This window comes from Centrocercus urophasianus, unplaced genomic scaffold (genome assembly GCF_019232065.1).
Source record: "Centrocercus urophasianus isolate 14NV4802_14NV808 unplaced genomic scaffold, USGS_Curo_1.0 seq_30, whole genome shotgun sequence".
Taxonomy (NCBI): Eukaryota; Metazoa; Chordata; class Aves; order Galliformes; family Phasianidae; genus Centrocercus; species Centrocercus urophasianus.
In genome coordinates this window covers 11234556-11254097 of record NW_024884867.1, presented here as the reverse complement: position 1 = coordinate 11254097, position 19542 = coordinate 11234556, and the positions used below count along the sequence as shown (strand labels likewise).

Here is a 19542-nt window from a genome sequence, read left to right as displayed (position 1 = left end):
TAAAACAATTTTTGAGTTCATGTACAAAAATAGTTTTACATGAAGTAATTATTTTGACATGTGGATTATATTTTTAATTGCACTGTATTTAACTTTCTGTGTTTGAGAGCTGTTGCAGGCTGCCAATTTATGTAGCTGCAGTTGGAGTGTTACCTGGATGTAGACAAGGCTCAGTCATTTGTACTCTGGCCCAATATGTCCAGGTGCCAGGAAAATGGTCTGCTTGGAAGCACCTCCATGCTGAAATTCAAAGCTTAATTTTTACAGAGCTGCAGGTAGTCTTGGATCAATTTGCTTCCCCCTCAGTGTCCAATGTAGCTGAAATGTGAATACTGTATACAGTCACCTGCATATCATAGAGATTAGAAGCTAACACTAAACAGCATCTTAATACCTTAACTAAGGATATCTTTTTTAAAAAAAGAGCTCCAGATCTTTGAGTGCAGAACAGCACGCTGTAGGCTGTAACCAGAGTGACTCAGCTCCGTTAATGTGGTCATTATAGTTTCCATCTGCTTAAAAATACATATTGTAAAATACCCACATCTGTTTTACACCTCAAATTTCTTTTGTGCCTCAATGATTAGTGCCTAAAGTATGTTTTTAAAGGTAAGCCATACTCATTTTTCTATCATGAATGTCTTTGGAAGGCAAATATCTTTTTTTACTAGAATTACAGTAGTGTAGTCTGAGTTTAAAAATTGTCTTACGGTAGATTTAACTGTTGGAACAGCACAGCACGTACTGCAGTTACTGACATTCAGCCAGAGAACGGAACATTGACCCCACCTAATTCTTACTGCACTGCGTGCAGCCTATGAACTCCTTGGGAAGCCAGCAGTACTTTTCATTACTGAACTCTTCGTTGTTTTGGTGGCACCGACTGTTTGCCCTGTCGAGGGAAGGGAGAGCTGTTCCCTTCATTAGCAGCATCTCAAAGCATCAGCTGTTGCATTTTTGCTGGAATTCAGTTTTATGACTGTGAAAACAGCTGCACAGCGGAAGCTGACGTAGCAGTTGTTTGACGTTCAAACCACTGTGTTTTAATTCTTCCTGACTGACTTTCTGACTCTCACACTGCAGGGTACACAAAGCTGAGACACGTCCCGTGCTGTGGGAATTGTCTGAACGGAGCTGGGAGGCTTCACGGCTGCGGCCCCCTGCAGCACGGCCTTCCACAGCCCGCCCCGGAGCCCCTCAGCGCAGGTCGCGCCGCTTCCCGCCCCGGTCGCACGAAGCACTGACGGCCGCGCGGCTGCGGACAAAGGAACCGGGCCGGGCCCCGCTCCCGTCACGGCCGGCCGCGCCCTCCCGCCGCCTCGGTCCCGCCTCCTGCCCCCTTTCATTGGTCTGGCTTCGTAAGGGCGTGCACTTCTTGCGTCCTTATTGGTCGAACTATTTAACGTGCTCGAGAATCTGTCAATGGTAACCAGGATTTCAAATTGGAGACGCATGAGACGGGAGACGCCATTGGCTAGCGGAGGGGAGAGTCCCGCCCTCGCGGAGCCGCTCAGAGCAGGAATTTAAAGATGGCGGCCGAGGCGATGGTGGCTCGGAGCAGGGGGCGGCTTTCGTGAGGCGGCCGAGCTCGCCCTCCCACCACCCCTTCGCGGAGGAGAAACCGGGGCGCCGGGGATGGCCCAGGTGGGTGCCGGCCTCGTGGGGCAGAGGGAGGCCGTGAGAGAGCGGGCCCAGCTGCCTGGAGGGCTGTAACCCTTCGGTCCCCGCAGGCCGCGGGGCGGCCCCGGCCCGCCGTCCGTTCGGGCGGGCACCGCCGTCAGGCGCCCCGCAGCCGCGCGTTGGCATTTGTTGCCTTCTCCCCCCTCCCCCCTCCGCTCGCTTCGCTGCGGGCGGCGCTCAGAACAGCAGGAGGGACGGGAGCGCCGCGTTCTCGTTGGGGCCGGAGGGGCCTCGGCTGCGGCCTCGAGCGCTGAGCGCTGCCGCTCCCGGGCCGCACGGCCCTTTGCAGCACGTGCTGCGCGTCCGGCCGCCCCGGGGGGCTGTGGGGCGGCGAGGATGGGGCGGTGCGGCCTGCCGAGCTGCACCGTGCGGCTGCGCGCGTTCCCGCCGCTCGTGCTCTCTGTGAAGCGTCGTGAGGGCTTTCTCTGAATTTCCTCATTCGGTCTCTGGAAAGTTTAGGCTCGAAAACTTCTAAACTTTCTTCTTCCCTCCTGAGAAAGCAGCCTTTCCGTTTTGCACCTCGTTTTTCTTTAAGCTTCGCGTTCGTTTCTGCAGCTTTCAGCTGATGGGGATGGGCCCCTCATTATCCCTCCTAAAGCGGGCGGAGCGCATCTCGTCCCTTCAGTGCCCTTCGTGCCTTGCGGGCGGCGCAGTCCGGTCTTTGACTTTTCCTTTATGAGCGGGGCTCTTCTTCCTTCTGTTTAGATGATTAAACATAACTGTTCCCGTTTCTAATTGCGGCTGAAAGGTTAGTACCCTTCTTCTTCTGAGCGGTGTCTCCTGATTGTTGCCAGGATGCTATTTTTAAAAGGGTGAGAAGAGAAATTAGTTCCTAATTGTGCTGTTTTCCTTTACAAGTAGGAAGCCTCTGGGAATGCAGTTGAAGAATATTTTTTTCTTCCTTCTGAGGCCCTAAATTGCAGATTTAAGAACAAATGAACTTACCTTCCATGTTGCACCATTAATTGCAGCCATCTAAACTCTGCCTGAGAACTGGGCAAGCTCTCAAAGCACACTCGCTCTGCTGTTTTCTGATGGCACTTTTCCCAATTTATGTAATTCTGCTAGCTCTGAAATGGGATGGTGCTACAGAGGTTCTTCATTCTTATCTGGATTTTGTACTGGCAGTAACTGTTGGGCCACTGAGTGACTTTTCTTGCACTGCTTTGATGACTTGCGCAAAATGGCTGGTGGTTTTCTTTTTTTTTTTTTTTTTTTTTTTTTCAGAATATTTCTGTGCTAAAGTTGGCAGTGTGGAAGGAAATATGTATGTAGTAGTAGTCCACTGAATATCCTTCTGCAGAGATTTCCTATGCAGATTTAATGAAAATAATCCACTTCCCTGGTTTTGTTTTCTTTTGGCAGTTCATAATTAATGATTCAATGTCGTTTTACTGTACGTATCAGAAAGATACAGGTGTAGATAATAGAAAGGGTCTGAGGTTGACCAAGATAGTAGGTTTTCAAGTGGTTGTTGCCTTGTGAGGAGGGAGGCTGTGTGTTTCAGAAGCAAATAAGCAGCCACTCTACCTTTTGGGGCGTCTACAAGATATGAAGGAAGCAGTTTCTGATGATGAAACCAATTTCTTTATCAAATGACTTTTGGAAGATAGAATCTGTGATATGCTGTTCCTTGTTCCCAGGAGCAGCTGCAGGTATCCACGTGTTCTTTGTTGAACTTGTTTGTGAGTCTCCATATGTGCTGTTGTGGGAGTTTGCTGGTTACACATTCTAACGTTCTAGTTTTCTCTTAGAAAAGAGGTGCTGTTTCCTCTGTGTTTCTTTCATGATCCTGCTGTGCTGATTGAGAAGAAGGGCATTATTTGGCTTTGTTTTGTTTTTCTTTCTGTCTCCAAATAACATCTGTAACAACCAAGCCAAGAGGAAGTTCTCCAGCTGTGCTTTACAGTTTGCTACATAATGTCCACCACGTATCCATCTCTTGGGGGTTACTTTTACAGTGAAACCTTTTCAGATGATCTGCTAGAACAAGAGTAAGCTTAAGTGAAAAATGCAATGTTTCCATTTGTTGATGATCTGCAAAACATCATTTAAAATTCTTATTTTCTGCAGTTCATCCAGAGTTTGTTCGCTGTTCTGCACTGCCTGTTGCAGCTCTCCATAACGCTCCTAATATCTTTCAGAGGGCCATGTGGGATCTGTTGGTGTATTTCTGTGGAGTCTTGGTGAATAAAAAGTCTTTCAGGGCATGTTGGTTAAGCATGGCCATAGGTGGGCTAGCTTGTATTGTTTCTAGTGCCCTGTAACCTAATATGCTAAGTCTGTTTTCATGGCTTTCTGGTTGTCTTGTCTAAGCTCCACGTGGCTGTTTTTAACCTATAGACTCATACGTCCTATTCTGTATTGCTCCTTTCTCTCTTTCATCAAAATCTTTTTTTTTTTTTCTTTTCCTCCAGCCTCTAACATAAAGGGCACCTTGTAAATATCAGTTTGCAGCAGAGCAGATGGGAATTGGACTTCTCTTCTGCCTCTTCCTGTTTTGGAGGGGCTTTCTTTTGTAGCAAATTCTATTGTAGCCCTCTGTAACAGTAGATTTGCTGGACTCTGTTACATTACCCTGGGGATGGGGCAGGTTTGTGGCCAGGAATACAAAAGCAAGTTTAAACCAGCCTTGGTTTGGTGCTTCCTTTGGCTGCAGTATGTGTACGGGCTGGCAGTGATTTGGTAATGCTACTCATTACTTCAGGGTCAGCAAGAAGGAAAAGATAGTAAGCGTTTCCTTGTTAATAGTGCTTGAATGTAATAACAAGACACCTTTTCTGCAGAGAGCACAGGGGTAGTATCAGAGGACTGCCCGAGCTAGCTAGGTAGGTAAAGATTATTTCCTTGTGTTTCCACATTTGCACTGAGTTTTTAGCAAGTTAGGTTTCCTGTTAACACTTCAGTGCAACATAGACATATCTGTAAGTTTCAAAAGGACACACATTTCCAAGAACCATAGATGTTGAAAGCATGCCAGTATTGCATGTCTGCTGTGTGGGTAAGTATTGCTCGAATGCCAGGTTATTTTAAGCAATGGAAGAGGGCCCCTAAATACCTACACTTAATATCCTGGTAGCTAAACAAGCAGGATAGTCAATTAATTAAGCAGGTAAACTGCGTTAGCAAGTTCTTGCACCTCAACTTACAGACCAAGAAGTTGTAACACAGCCTGATCTCAGCCTCATTCAGAACAGTACTGAGATAATCTGTGTTTGGTTGGATTTTGTTTTTTGTGTTTTTTTGTTTGTTTGTTTTTGCTGCAAAATGTAGTTCTTTTTTCTACTTGGAACGTATTACAGGAAGGAATAACTTATTTTTCTTTTTGCCTGGGATACCGCTTTCCATTTTTCTTCTGTGACATGTGTTTTTTTTTCTTGTAGATTGAAAGAAGAAAAGGAGACCTGCTTGTCCAGTGAAGATGCAGTCTTAGTCCTCAGCTATTTAAGCTGAATGCATTGTGATTTCCAATAATTGAGACAGTGATTCTGAAAGCTGTCTACATTAATGAAAAGAACAATGTAGTCAGCTTAACTGAATCATCAGTGTTGCATATTGAATAGGACATGATAACCCAACCCTGATGGACTTACGCACGTTAGGAATATAGATCTAAACATTTATCGAAAGCATTGTGTTTTTTTAAAGCAGTAGTTTTACAGTTTAAAAGATGGAGAAATACGAAAATGTGCCACCCCTCCCTAAAGAACCTGCAAGAGACATGAATGTGGAGAATCACACTTGTCCCCCACCTCTGCCGCCTAACGAACAGCCTCCACCACCTCCCCTGCAAACGTCCAGTGACGCAGAGGTAATGGACGTTGGCTCTGGTGGTGATGGACAGTCAGATACCCCTGCTGGGGACACGCACAGTATCTGCAGAACACAGCTTCTCACAAAGGGATCTGCCTGCTACAAAAGTCGTCTTATAATAGACCCTAACAGTAGTGACCAAAGCCCGAGAACTGCTCGTCACGCACCTTCAGTTCGAAAGTTCACCCCAGATCTTAAGTTACTGAAAGATGTAAAGATCAGCGTTAGCTTTACAGAAAGCTGCAAAAGCAAAGATAGGAAAGTTCTGTACACTGGAATTGAGCAGGATTATAAGGCAGATACAGATTTTGGTATTAATAATGTCAATGGAGATTTGCATGTTTGTCCTTTCGGTGGTAGTAATGGTAAAGCTGTAGGTATAGGGGGTGAAAACGATGACAAGAAGGATGATGAGAATGATGTTGATCAGGAAAAGAGAGTGGAATATGCAGTTCTGGATGAGCTTGAAGACTTTACCGACAACTTGATGGAAATAGATGAAGAAGGAGGAGGGTTCACATCTAAAGCAATCGTTCAAAGGGATAAAGTGGATGAAGAAACCATGAATTACTCGTATGAGGTAAGTAGATACTGAGATTCTTGGTGGGCTAGAGGATTCCAAGTAGTTGGAAAAAGCTCACAAAGGTGTTTGTTAAAGACAGCCTCTCCTAGAAACATGCAGTGCTGGAGTTAAAAATACAGAATTTTTAAAGGTGGATTTTGGCTGAAAGCTTTCACAATTCTCTTGGTGGATCTTCGGAGTTGTGTGGTATCTTCTATAGCTTAGTTTAAAAATAACATGAAAAAGGCTTCTTACACACTAAAGCTTGCTTCACCGTAAAAAATGCAAACACTCACTTATGAAAACTTTCTTGTTTTTCAGTCATTTTACTGGGATCATTGGACATCTCTAGTTCTTCTCTATGTGGAAGTACTTAGGGACAATGTATGCTTTTTCTTTCCGAGGGGAAAGGGAAGTTAGCAGACCTCAGGAGGGCGGTGTCTGATGACATCTCTTTCAGGATGACTTTGATAATGATGTGGATGCTCTGCTGGAAGAGGGTCTTCGTGCACCCAAAACGAGGAGAGTAGAAAATGAGAAGTATGGGGCTGAAAGTGATCACCAGTCTGATGGAGAAACAAGTGTGCAGCCAATGATGACCAAAATTAAAACTGTTCTTAAAAGTAAGTCAACGTTTGTTTAATATTTATAAAGCTTTGTGTGACGTTGGTGTGTTGAATGGAAATCTGTGGAAATCTGAGTTCGGTAGCAATTTTGGTAAGTAGTGAGTGTGGTACACAGTCTTGTTTGGAGGCTTCTTCGTATCAGATGATTTTTTTCGTACTGCTGAACATGAAAGGCGATGTTTGGGCGTGCTTGTTGTCTTCATCTGTTGTTTGTGATGAAAATGTGTTTTGGTGCATGGATATGTGGAAAATGAGAAAGACTTTCACCTCAGTAGCAGGTAAGTGAACAAGGATCTGGCTTTTCTGATACTGTGAAAGAGTTGAAGGCTGGTTGTGGAATTCTTCCTACTGCCATTAACTCGCTTCTTTTGTTGAAATGTACATGTGCAGTCTTAATGCTTGCAATACCAGGCAAGCTATTGCTAAAGCCCATGACTTGCATTTATCAAGGTGTTCATAGTGTGTTACCAACAAGTAGAAATAAAGAGTTGAGAATGCCACCCAGTCCACAAGAACATAACTGGAAGCAGTTTGTATCAGAATCAAGCCTTAAACCTGTTCTAGAAGAGCAAAGCTGTCGAACGCTGTGCTCTGAAGTAAGAAACCAAGCACTTCTTCCCTCCAAAGCTTAACATCAGCACAGGTGTCACAGCTAAAGGGAGTCTGTTTTGTTCATTTCTGATGTAGAAAGCAGTGACACTGTTCTCCAGTGTCTAAAGTAGAAATAAGTAAAACCACATATTGTCTTGAATGTGAGCGCAAGCGTTTTACTGCAGTGTTATTCCTTTGTGCTGTATATGTCTCAATACTGGCTTACTACATGAATAATTTCACTCATGTTTTGTGGAAGCAGCAGCATTTTTCATGGCTAAGATATTTAAGTAGAAGGCCTTGTAGACTTGATTTTGGTTTGTATTGTACTCCTATTGAAAAATATAACGAAAGGTTTTATTTCAAACTGCTTCCTTAAGTCTGATAGACTTTCAATCAGAGAAAAAGCTGCATGGAAATAGAGCAGTGAGAGACTGAAATCACAAGAAATCTTACCCAGTTGCACAAACCAAGGGATCAGTGGCCACCTATCCCTTGTTTGAGTGCCTGAGAAGGGTAGAAGACAACACTGCAGAAGACTGGATACAAACAGTGCTTGGTGATTCGCAGTTTGGGGGCAGGCCACAATTCATTGTCTATTGAACAATGAACTACTCCAGGTCTAAAGCTGTTCTTTGCTTTAAAGGTCGTGGCCGCCCTCCTACGGAGCCGTTACCAGATGGATGGATCATGACATTCCATAACTCAGGCATTCCTGTATATCTGCACAGAGAATCTAGAGTTGTTACCTGGTCTAGACCTTATTTCTTGGGAACAGGAAGCATAAGGGTAAATACTGTCAATTATTTCTGTACTGATATTTAAAAATAAGATTTATTCCTTTAAACGGTTGAATATTTTTTCTTCTTGAGCAGGATTGTTACAGTACTTGAGAAATAAACTACTCTATTTCTGAAGTATGATGCGACTTTTCTTATGCTTTGTTTTTCAGTTGTTGATAATGAGTTTGGTCAGTTAAAGCAAAAGAGGTGGTCTTGTTTTGTGCCTTCTTTTTCTAGAATACGACTGCAAAACATTAATTTTATTCCACCATGAAATACATTCAGATTGTTTATCTGTAGCCATAAACTAGTCTGAGATGTGTTTCATGGTCCACTTACAGAAATAGGTCTGTGACATTCATAACCCAAAGGAATAGGTAGAGACTGAGTTTAATATTGTGGATTTAAACCCCAAGAAGGCTCAAGGGATTTTATGAAAGCATGTAATGTTTGCTTGAAATCAGCCAGAATGTAGTTTGGACTTAAAGTGGGAAACACCCTGTGAAGGTTACTGTCAGTATTAACGTAGTGCCAGGATGCCATACTAATGAACGTGCGAAGGTTTGAATGGGATCAGATTGCTAACCAAAGAGCAAGCTGAGATTAGACTGAATAACTCTAGCTTCCATCTTGACTACATCTGGTGAGTTTTGGATTTGCTTTTGGTTACCTCGACGTACTGAAACTGTATTATTTTATATTTGCAGAAACATGATCCTCCCCTTAGTAGCATTCCCTGCTTGCATTATAAAAAAATGAAGGAAAATGAGGAAAGGGAACAAAATAATGACATAACCCCAAATGGGGAAGTATCACCCATAAAGCACTTAGATAAGTCTTCAGAACTGGACTGCCAAACAGAAGAACCAGATTCCACTGCTGCTGATTCTGGGCCTTTAGATGAAAAAGACACCTCAGGGGGAGATGCAGCACAAGGAGCCTTAGGACAAGTTAAGGCCAAAGTTGAAGTATGTAAAGATGAATCTGTAGGTAGGTATGGGAACTGGGACTCTCTTTCTTGGCTGGCGTTGGGTTAATGGCATTTGGCACGTTTTTCTGTTATTCCTGGTGTGGCAGTTGAGTCAAACCCTGCCTGAGATCATCTGGTAAGTTGTCTTTCTGCGCTGTTTTTTCTTAGGCAGAGATCTGAAAAAAAAATAGGACCAGTTTTAAAAGGGAATTTTGATTGTAACAGGAAGGGAAACATACACTAGGAATTCTGCTGCACATCTGAGAGATGATATGCAAACTTTACACACAAAAATGTGGAAGACTGGGGGTATTTCATCCACTAAAGTTGTAAATCAGTCTGAGACTCAGTTCTATCAATCTCAGTTGTCACTGCTATGTATTTTTTGTGCATCTTTGTGCATTGGTGGTTTTTTTCCATATAGTCAGCTGTAGTAACCTGCTTGCTTCTTAGATCTGGAAGATTTTAGACGCTACCTTGAGAAGCGTTTTGACTTTGAACAAGTTACTGTAAAAAAATTCAGAACCTGGGCTGAGAGACGGCAATTCAATCGTGAGATGAAGCGGAAGCAGGCAGAATCTGAGCGGCCTATTCTGCCTGCCAACCAGAAACTCATCACCTTGTCTGTGCAAGATGCACCCACAAAGAAAGGTTAGTTCATGTACTGAGAGATTAAATGTCTGGTGTGGAAGTTCCAAGCTTCTTTAGGGGGAAAAAAGAAAAAGAATCCGCTTGTTCCTTGTTGCAGAATTGTATGTTCCTGAACTCACCATACAATACAGTAAAGGGAAAAATGCTATCTAACAAGAACTTTTGTTTAGGGCTTTAGTCCTGGTAGCTGGATCCACCATCTCCCACTTGTTACTGTTGGTGTTTATGGAAAACCCTCCAGCCCATCTCTGGTTGCTCCTGCCTTCTTAGTTTTACACCAGTTCATACCTGTCCCAAATTAGGGACTGGTTACAAAAGCCAGATTGATCCAGATTAAAACCTGTAAGTTAAAATACAGTTTTAAACCACTTAGATGGAAACAGGAAAGAACTCTGTGCGGTTATGTATCCTTTGCTAAGGAGCAGATTTTTGTCTGATGAGAAGCTGGGGGAATCTTCTCTCACCTGTGTTGGCTGTGTGGATGTGTTTAACTGCAGTCCAGCGTTCAAAAGGCCCATACTGGTGGTTTTTATTCTTGTTTTGTTGGCTGTCATGTCTGTGGGCGCTTTTTCTTCAGCAGAATTAAAACTGAAAAATTGACCATTTCCTCCTATCTGAGCAGAGCAGGAGAATTTCAAACTGTGGTTGTTCATGAATTGCTTCTGTGGGTTTTTTGCTTTGTTTCAAAGCATATTTTTTTAACTATTCCGTCCATACTTCATAGTTTACCCTTGCATTATAAAACCAGCTTCTTTCTGTGCCTGTTAGTGAGAGTTGGACATAAGCTGGTTAGGAGGAGCTGTAACAGGCTGCTGCAGAAGTACCTAGAAGATGATCTAGTGGAGTTATTTTTCTGAAGTGTCAAGTGAGGGATCAGGTGTAAAACTGAAGCGTTTGCCAGTTGAAATTAATGATGAGCTAAAAGGTGGGAGCTCTTGCTTCTATTCTTGAAACACATAAATGAGATGAGTGGAACGTGATGTGCATTATTTGTTGCAGGTAGTCTTAAAACACCTTGCATATAATTTGAGCAGCAATTCTCCCTTGCAGTTTGCCATTTAATGCTTTGTTTCTCATAGCAGTTTTTTCCTTAAGACCAAAACTAGCTGTTGTTTTCCTTTCCCTCTCTTTTTTTTTTTTGTAGAATTTGTCATTAATCCCAATGGGAAATCTGAAGTTTGCATACTGCATGAATATATGCAACGAGTCCTAAAGGTTCGCCCTGTTTACAATTTCTTTGAATGTGGTAAGTCTGTCATGGTTTCAAACTGAGCACAGTGCTGTTGTGAAGAGCTTCTCTCATAGTGAAATAAAACCAAACAATGGATGTTTTTCCTAGAGGATGTCTGGAGAGTCTGCTGTGAGCCACATTCTAGCTAGGAAATGTTTTCCACGCATCTCAAACAAGGACCTGTTTAAAATAACAGGTGTATTTTTTTCCAAGCAAAAACCAATACTAAGTGAAAATGCATGGGAGTAACTTAGTTGTATTTAAAAGGGTACATCATGGAAATGTACTGGTTGTGAACAACTAATATTTGCTTAATTTCTGTGTCAGTAATGTCCTGAAAATCTGATTGAAGACAAACGATGGAATTTAGTTGTAGGCACTTGATTAGGAGGCATTTAAGAATGAGAGGTTTCTGCAGAGATGTTTGTACTCTCTTAAAGCTGCAGTATTTTTGTGGGATTGTTCTGCTCTGGTTTACGTAGTGCGTGTTCCTTGTGGGTTTTGCTTTATAGCAACAGAATTTATAGCATTAAGGCACTTGGTTGGCTGGCATTTCTTCATTCTCTGGAAAATGATAGGAGTGTGATACTGTTACTGGTATTTTATGCCCTGCAGGTAGCATCCAAAGAATTAAGTCAGGGGCCTTAGGTCAGTGTGCTGCTATAGTTTCTGGTCTTAGAAATGCATTAGGTAATGTAATCACTAGGTAATGATTTTTTAACATCAGCATATTGAGTTTGCACTGTAGTAGTGATGCGAAAAGCCTTTGGAATTAACATTTGAACTCTGGCAGATCTTAAACCACTTCCTAAACTGGAGAAATTCTTTGTTGGGAAGAATGAAGTGCATGTGGTGGGAAGTGTGTGTTAGTGGAAACCATTAGGATTTTGTGTGCTGGAGTGTTCAGTCTCTGAATAGTGTGCAGCATCCATCCCACTTGAAGTTGAATGAGGAAAACAAACACTGAGAATAGTGGTATTTCATGTATGTGGCTGTTATAAGTGGGGACTCCTGGAAAGCTTTCATTTTCTCCTCTCTGTTTTCAGAGAACCCAAGTGAGCCTTTCGGAGCCTCGGTGATTATTGATGGAGTAACTTACGGGGCAGGAACTGCCAGCAGCAAAAAGCTTGCCAAGAATAAAGCTGGTAACGGTTCTTTCTTTCTTAATGCCAACTGCTGAATTGTTTGTCTGTTTGCATTTCTGTTTTGAAGATGACCATATTTGCAGTAGGAAGTAGGAATCACTTTGATAATCATTTATGAAACGTGCTTCCCGAAGTTCCACAATGTGCTGGGATAGAAAACCATGAAGAAACTCAAAGTTAATTTCTGATTTGTGCTGATAAGCTGTAAGAGCGTCTGTTTCCAGTTATCTCACCAGCTGTACATGCTGCTTTTTTTATAATTCAGAATCACAGAATCCTTGAAGTTGGAAGGGACCTTCAGAGGTCATCTGGTCCAACTCCTCCTCCTGCAGTCCCCTGCTGTATGAACGCCTACCTCGTGAATTTTAGTGCAATTTAAGTCTTAACCTCTCTCTAAAAAGAGCAACAATCGAAACACAACCAAAACAAAACTGAAAAGAGCAAACAACAAAACCTCTAAGCTTCTGGTTGAGCTAGTTCCCTTTCTAGTGATATTGCACTGACCTGTATTGTTACTTACACTGATTTCCAAGTAATGATCTCTGTTACAGATAAAATCAGTCATATTAATAACAGACAGTTAGAACTATGTATATAGTGAATAACTAAAGGGAAATGTCTTGCATGTTAGAACTTCTTCCCATCTCCAGACTGTGATGTGTTCAGCACAGTGTCAGTGTTTGGAGGTGTATCGTGCACACGTGGTGTGGGACCTCATGCTTTGGTGAAATTTGTTAATGTGGCTGAAATATAAAAAGCCACCACACAATTGTTTGTGCATGAAAAAAAGGTGTTTTGTGCAGATAACAGGCAAATAGCAAGTGCCCTAGAGGTGCAATTGTAAGGTTCTGCTGTAACAGTGAAGGGATGATGATGTATTTCTTGTATTTTAGGCCCTATGGGGGCATAGCTTGATGTGAGAATGAGATTTGTGTTTCGTTCTCCTTTTATAAGCTTGTGCAAAAAAACAGTTTTTTAGTGCAGTTTAATAGTTGTGGGATGTTTCTTACCAACTTGTGCTTTTTAAGACAAGCAATCCTATGTTCAAGTGGATGTGCTGGTTGCAACGGGATGAGTGAGATGCTCGTCTTACCTTTCAGTTGTTCTCTAGGATGTTTGGTGATCTCCAGGGGAAGTGGGAGGCTTGCTTAAATTCGGTTTCATTCTGCTTCTGTTCATGGTTGTCTTTTAAAATAAAGCTAATCACAACATCAAATCATTTTCTGCAGCTCGAGCTACACTGGAAATCCTTATTCCTGACTTTGTTAAGCAAACCTCTGAAGAGAAGCCCAAAGACAGTGAAGAACTTGAGGTACCAGCTTCTTGCCTGATGGCTGTGATTACTGGAGTCTCAGTTTTTAAATACGTTTTCAGTGTGGAAAAATCCATAGCCTTGTTTTCTGAGTTGGGTGCCAATTTTAATGATGTTGATAAAGATGTTTTTGCACTTAAAAATACTTTTTGGTGCAGAGTAACGACGTTTGTTTGATGTAACACAGGAGAGGCGATCATTTAGAACAGTATTTGAGTTTGATTTGCACAAAAACTTTTATACCTCTTTTCAATTCCTTTGTAGTATTTTAACCATATCAGTATTGAGGACTCACGGGTATATGAACTGACCAGCAAAGCTGGGCTCTTGTCTCCATATCAGATTCTCCATGAGTGCCTTAAAAGGTAAGGCTGCAGCATGAGGACTCTGTTCTGTACACATGTTTGAGGCAGGGCACAGGGTTTGCTTGGATGCTGCTGCCCGGTGTCCCTCAGTAACCTAAGGACACTTGCAGGCTGGCCGAGCTTACTGCTCTCACTGCCTGCCTGTAAGAGAGCTGGTTGGACTGAACTGTTATCTGTGTCTTTCATGATCTGGTATTTTGTGGGTTTGCTTCTCTGGAGAAAATTCTCAGGTTAGGATATAATCGTGGGACATAGACTTGTTTTTCCTTTATGTGGGGTTCTCTTCTCATGCAAGTCAAGTCACATATTTAAACAATAACTCCCTATTAACTAATGTCTTAAAGTTTATTATTGCTGTATCTAAGACCACAGCAATTACTGACAAAGATAACTGTAATTACTTTGTTTATTTGCAATTGTACTTAGCGTATGATGTTGGTTTATTTATTCATTGTGCTCAAGAAACCATGGAATGGGTGACACATCCATAAAATTTGAAGTGATTCCTGGTAAAAATCAGAAGAGTGAATATGTCATGACTTGTGGCAAGCACACAGTGCGAGGCTGGTGTAAGTACAGCACCTAGTGTGACCTCTGATACCTTCCTTTTCTTCCTGTTCTCTATTATCCATTTTGCAGGCATTTGTTCAGTTACCTAACTTGTTCTATTATTATTCTACTCTTTTCTGGTGTCTCAGCTTTGAATAGCACAAGTCAACTTGGTGTTTAACTGTGTAAAGTATCGGTGTGACACGTTTTCATGGTTATTTTTACAGGCAAAAATAAAAGAGTGGGGAAACAATTAGCTTCACAGAAAATCCTACAGCTACTGCATCCACATGTGAAAAATTGGGGCTCTCTTTTGCGTATGTATGGTAGAGAGAGTAGCAAGATGGTCAAACAGGTGAAGATGATTTCCTTTAATTGTGATCTATGTTGTGACTGTATTTTTCTATGTTCTGTTGTTGGTTTTTAATTTAATTAGAAAAAAACTGGTGGCATCTATCTCAGCATCATCTGTTTGCTCCCTGTCGTGAGCAGGGCAGTGTGCATTTGGTGAGCAGGTCTCAATTCTTCCAAATTGATGAACCTCAAACCTTGCTCCTGCCACAGTGCGATGCTTTCCCTGGCAATCCTGTCAATCTCGTACTGCCAGACAGAAACTATCTAACCTACGTGATACGAAACTAGCTGATGTAAATCTGTCTTAAGAAAACAGCTGTCAGAGAGAAAATTTCTCATGTGAGTGTGTGTGTATTTTTAAATCAAAGCAGCTCATCTGTTGTTACTTATGGTCTTGTTGAACAGGAGACCTCTGATAAAAGTGTGATAGAGCTTCAGCAGTATGCCAAAAAGAACAAGCCAAATCTGCACATCCTGAACAAGTTACAGGAAGAAATGAAAAAACTGGCACAAGAAAGAGTGAGTATATGCTCCTGTTTTGGTTCTATTTTGGTTTTGATGTACAAACAAAAATGCCACAGGCCAGGCCTACTAATTGTGACATTTGTGCTGTCTCCTGCAGTATGTCATAACGAGCTGTTCATTACTTTTTTTAAATTTAAATAGGGCTGCTTTTAGAGAGATGTTCATGCTCCATTTTTAAGTGGATTTATTACTTAGTTTTACTTTGGTAAACGGTGTAACATTAGAACAAATTAACCTTCTGCAGAGACTGACACAAGTTTGGCTGCAGCTGTGCACAAGTATTCCCTTAGTGCTGTGTATCCTCCGTGCCCGCGGGGCGGCTTTGTTCCACGGTGTTTTGTGTTTGTGTTGCTAAGGAGGAGACGCGCAAGAAGCCCAAGATGACGATTGTGGAATCGGCCCAGCCGGGCAGCGAGCCGCTGTGCACTGTTGATGTCTGAAGGGAGGATTTCCAAGTGGGGAGCAATAACACAAATGGAGGAGCTAGATTTCCAACGACGATTTGAAATCTGTTTGCTGCAGAATGCAAGATAACTTTTAAAATCCAAGCTGCTTCAGTTATGCATTGTTCTTTTTGCATCATCAGGGCAATATTACTTTTTTTCTTTCTTTTTTTTATACCTCTGAGATACGATACGTAACGTGTCAAGGTTTGATCATAACGATCTCTGCTTGGGCAAGATGCACAGAGGACGGGCATGTTCACACAGGACACGGTCAAGCAAGCACTTTTTCCTTGAAAATCATCCGTGTTGTTTGAAATGGATGCGTTTTAAGGATGAAATTCAGAATATCTATATACAGGTTAAAGCTGATACTATATATATACACACACACACATATATATGTATATATAAAAGAAATATATGTACGTGTCTTGTATGAACATGCCTAAAACTGTTTTTATGTAAAGTCTTGTTGCATTTCAGCACATAATAATATGCACTGATAAGACACTTTGGTGGCAAATACATGAAAATGATGAGCAATGTTCCTAACGCCATAGGATTAGGCCAGTAATGCTGTTTCTTCTGTTTTATTTTGTCTCCTGCCAGGCTTAATTATTCAAGATCGCAGTATGCAGACTTTTTTTTTTTTTTAATACTACTTGAAAAGAACAAGTATACCTGGTAGTGTTAAGAGCAACAGGCTGGATATTCGAAATTGTGTTTTATGTTAATTGAAAACGAGCCAATGTTAGTTTACTGATAGTTGAAAGGGGAAAATGAGGCCCTGCTTATCAGATTAAAGTGAAAACAGGAATTTCAAAGGCTGTTTTCAAAGCTTGGAGCCAAACTGTAACTGAAGATAGTTGACAGTCTGAAAACATTTTGCCAATGCAGTGTTTAAAGACGTCCCACTCCCTTCTCCCAACAAGAAAGAAGTTTCTCATTTGTTTGGAGTCAGAATACATCTGACCTGACAAATTAAGTCTTAACTTGCAGCTTAAAATCAAAAAGTTTTGAAAACAACAAAGAAAAGAAAGACTAAAGAAAACCCTGAGAAATCTGAACTAACTGCAGCAATTTAGTTTTTTTTTTAAGAAGCTTTGTTTTTACTTGTAATTGCATTTTTAGTGTTTGAGGAGAGAGCGTAACTTCTGCAATGAAAACTAGAATGTAGATTCAAAATATGACGCAGTAATGAGTAGAATGTGAGACCATGACCAGTTGTGTGGAGGGATAGGAAAACCACCAATATGCAACTGCTATCGAGTGCAGCCCTGGTGACCAGGCAGTGCTCTGTGCTGCTGAGGCTCGGTGATGTTTAGCACAGAAGACACAGCTGTGGCTGCAGCGCACGTACTGCTGTGTGAGGGTTCTTCCTTTGCTGTTATTTACTGGGTGACTGCAGTTCGCCTTCTCTTAGAACCATTCCTGTGGGTTCTTTGGACTGCTCTGAAGAATAGGAAAGAAGCAAATGGGGGGCAGGGCCTCGACCACTTTCCCAAGAGCTGTCCTGCTCTCATTTACGTTCCTGCCAGAGTGGAAGGGGTCGGTTTTCTGATGGCTGCAGTTCCTGGTACTTATCTGGACAGCAGGCTGGGGCTTGGGGTGGGGAGGGGTGATGAGGAATGTTCTTGGATCGTTCGGGGGCTTTTTTCCTTTATTTGATTGTTTAATACCGTGTTGTGTGTAGAATGCTGCAGCATAGTGAACATTGTGCCTACTGGATTTGAACAATATTGGCATCAGTACTGTCAGACCTCCTTTTAATATCACACCTGTTATTTTGGAATTGCAAGGATTTTAGTTTTTACTGAAGCTGTTGTTCTCATTATGTGGCTTATGATGCCTGAGGTCAAACAGGACCGCAGAGCCTCGCCTGTCTCTGTTCCAGTGCACGCTCAGAGCTCTGCAAATACAGATTCGCTCACTGTTGATGATTCTGTTTAGCTTCTGTTCCACAAGCTGTAAACCTGTGCTAACAGGATACGGGTAGTTGGAAGACCATACAGAAACTAGGATTTAAAGTGGCCTATCTGAAAAAGCAAAAACAAAATACTGCCTCTGCTGCTTTTTTTTTTTATTTTAGCAGCGTAGCTTTAACCAATCTCCATCTTTCTTTGGAAGGTATGTAATATTGGTGCAGTGCTGACAAGCAGGGATTACTGTTTGTCTCTTGATTTATTTTTTTCATACAGACAGGGCTTATTCTCCTATGCCTCAGTGTGTTACTGCAGTAGGCAGGCTGTACTTCAGCTTGTGTGTTTTCAGCAGAATACCTGTATGTGGACAGCACTGTAACAGACAAATCACCCTGGCAGATCCTTTGTTGTTCTGAGATCAGAATGTCAGTGTCTTTGCAGGTCACCTGCAGAATATCCGTAGATGCCTCACTTACAAATTTGATTTTGTTCCTTTTAAGAGGATTGCTGTATTACCTCAGTCTGCCACCATCAGATCACAAGGTGACCGCTGCCCTTAATTAAAACATCCACAGATTTCATTGTGAACCAAAGCCTAGAACGTATATTATGCATTCTAAACAACAAAAAAAAAAACAACAAAAAAGATGGTATTAGACCTTGCTGCAGCCTCTAACTGGAGAGATGTCCAGAAAATAGCGCAATAACTGCTGGAACAAACAACTTAACTGCTGTTAATTGTCATTGTGAAGTATTCTTGTGTTTTAATGTTTACTATTGTTTGGAGCGTAACAGTCTTGCATTTGCACATAAGCACGAGCTGCTTGATAGAGGATAGATCATCGCATTAACTTCAGCTTCTGCATGAACACTTACAGTGTGACTCGAGATGTATCCGAAATTTGTATTGTAACTTGTGTGTTTCCTAGGTAACTGGCTGTAAAGGTTTAGATCTTGATTGTACGAATGCATAAAATCAACTGCTGCTTTTGTCACTGATGTTCGTTCTTTATCCCTTCTGTACACAGAGGAGGATGGGGGTATTTTTATAGGAACGGAGTGTATTTTTAAGAACTGTTCCCTCTGGGAGTTACAGTTTTTGCTCTGCATATTACGTGCTACTCAACAGCGTGTGGTTTATGGACTGTAAGGGTCAGTGTGCGTTCCGCTCATCACGGTACTGATGGAGAACTGACTGTGACTTGCAGTGACCAGACAGATGCTACCTATTTGAACACCAGTCGTTCAGCTTTTTCTTAAATATTTATTAGAAACAAAACTGACCCAGTAGTTGGGTACTCAGATGTTTGGAGAGACTATTATGCATAAACTTAACTATTGTATGTGAGCTTCCACTTTCCTGCGCTGCTGTTAGGCTTTATACTAATATATTTTTAACATCTAAGTATTTAAAAGCATGATTTATCTTAATAATTCTCTAGACTGTACTTTGGTTCTGGAGTAAAATTCAGGAAGCGGTAGCTGCCTAACTTGCCCCAGGAAGAAAGGCGAAGTGCAAGAAGCCATGCTGTTCTTAACCAAATAAAATGTTCAGTTACAGTATTCTGATGTGTATCTGAGAAGGGAAAGGGGGGGAGGGGAAAGAAAATCGTTCTTAATGCCCAAGTAGATAACAAAGGTTGCTGTATGAATTGTAGTGGGTGCAGTTGCTTGATGCCAGTGCTGAATTGGTACAACTATAAAGCCTCATTTTCACTGAGCCTCTGCTTGCTTTTTTCTGCACAATCATATAAGCCTCTGTGTTTGGTCTTTGAGTACTACATGTGTATTTTTCAGACAATTAGTTTTGAGCAATAAAGTTTGATATTATAAAGTGCTGCAGTGTGATCAGTATTGTGGTAACATAAGCATATTCAGGAAAAGGAACGTTGCTTCCTTGCTTCCTCAAGGTATTTTGAAATAGAACCTAGACTCCTCAGTCACTGCTGTTAAGCAGCAAGCGCTCCCTGATACAGGGCGCAGCCTTTGGCACGGTGTGGTGCATCACCATTCCACCC

At 41.9% G+C, this 19542-nt stretch overlaps 1 protein-coding gene across 1 annotated transcript; it reads left to right on the top strand.

The window, feature by feature from the left end:
• The first annotated feature begins 1529 nt into the window (after nucleotides 1-1529).
• DGCR8 (DGCR8 microprocessor complex subunit) lies at nucleotides 1530-19360 on the top strand. The gene is made up of 14 exons (XM_042828611.1): nucleotides 1530-1644; nucleotides 5064-6073; nucleotides 6516-6678; nucleotides 7919-8061; nucleotides 8762-9044; nucleotides 9478-9675; nucleotides 10820-10921; nucleotides 11953-12051; nucleotides 13281-13363; nucleotides 13628-13728; nucleotides 14191-14297; nucleotides 14505-14632; nucleotides 15037-15150; nucleotides 15513-19360. Exons 2-14 carry the CDS (start codon nucleotides 5351-5353, stop codon nucleotides 15594-15596), a joined length of 2328 nt encoding a protein of 775 aa, XP_042684545.1. The 5' UTR covers nucleotides 1530-1644; nucleotides 5064-5350; the 3' UTR covers nucleotides 15597-19360.
• The last annotated feature ends 182 nt before the right edge of the window (nucleotides 19361-19542 follow it).

Bases quoted from the DNA above. Each gene is read 5' to 3' on its own strand.
- DGCR8 (XM_042828611.1), top strand. From the start codon at position 5,351: ATGGAGAAATACGAAAATGTGCCACCCCTCCCTAAAGAACCTGCAAGA. The intron at 10,922-11,952 runs GTAAGTCTGTCA...CTCTGTTTTCAG, and splicing joins TTACAATTTCTTTGAATGTG to AGAACCCAAGTGAGCCTTTC. The intron at 15,151-15,512 runs GTGAGTATATGC...TGTGTTGCTAAG, and splicing joins AAAAACTGGCACAAGAAAGA to GAGGAGACGCGCAAGAAGCC.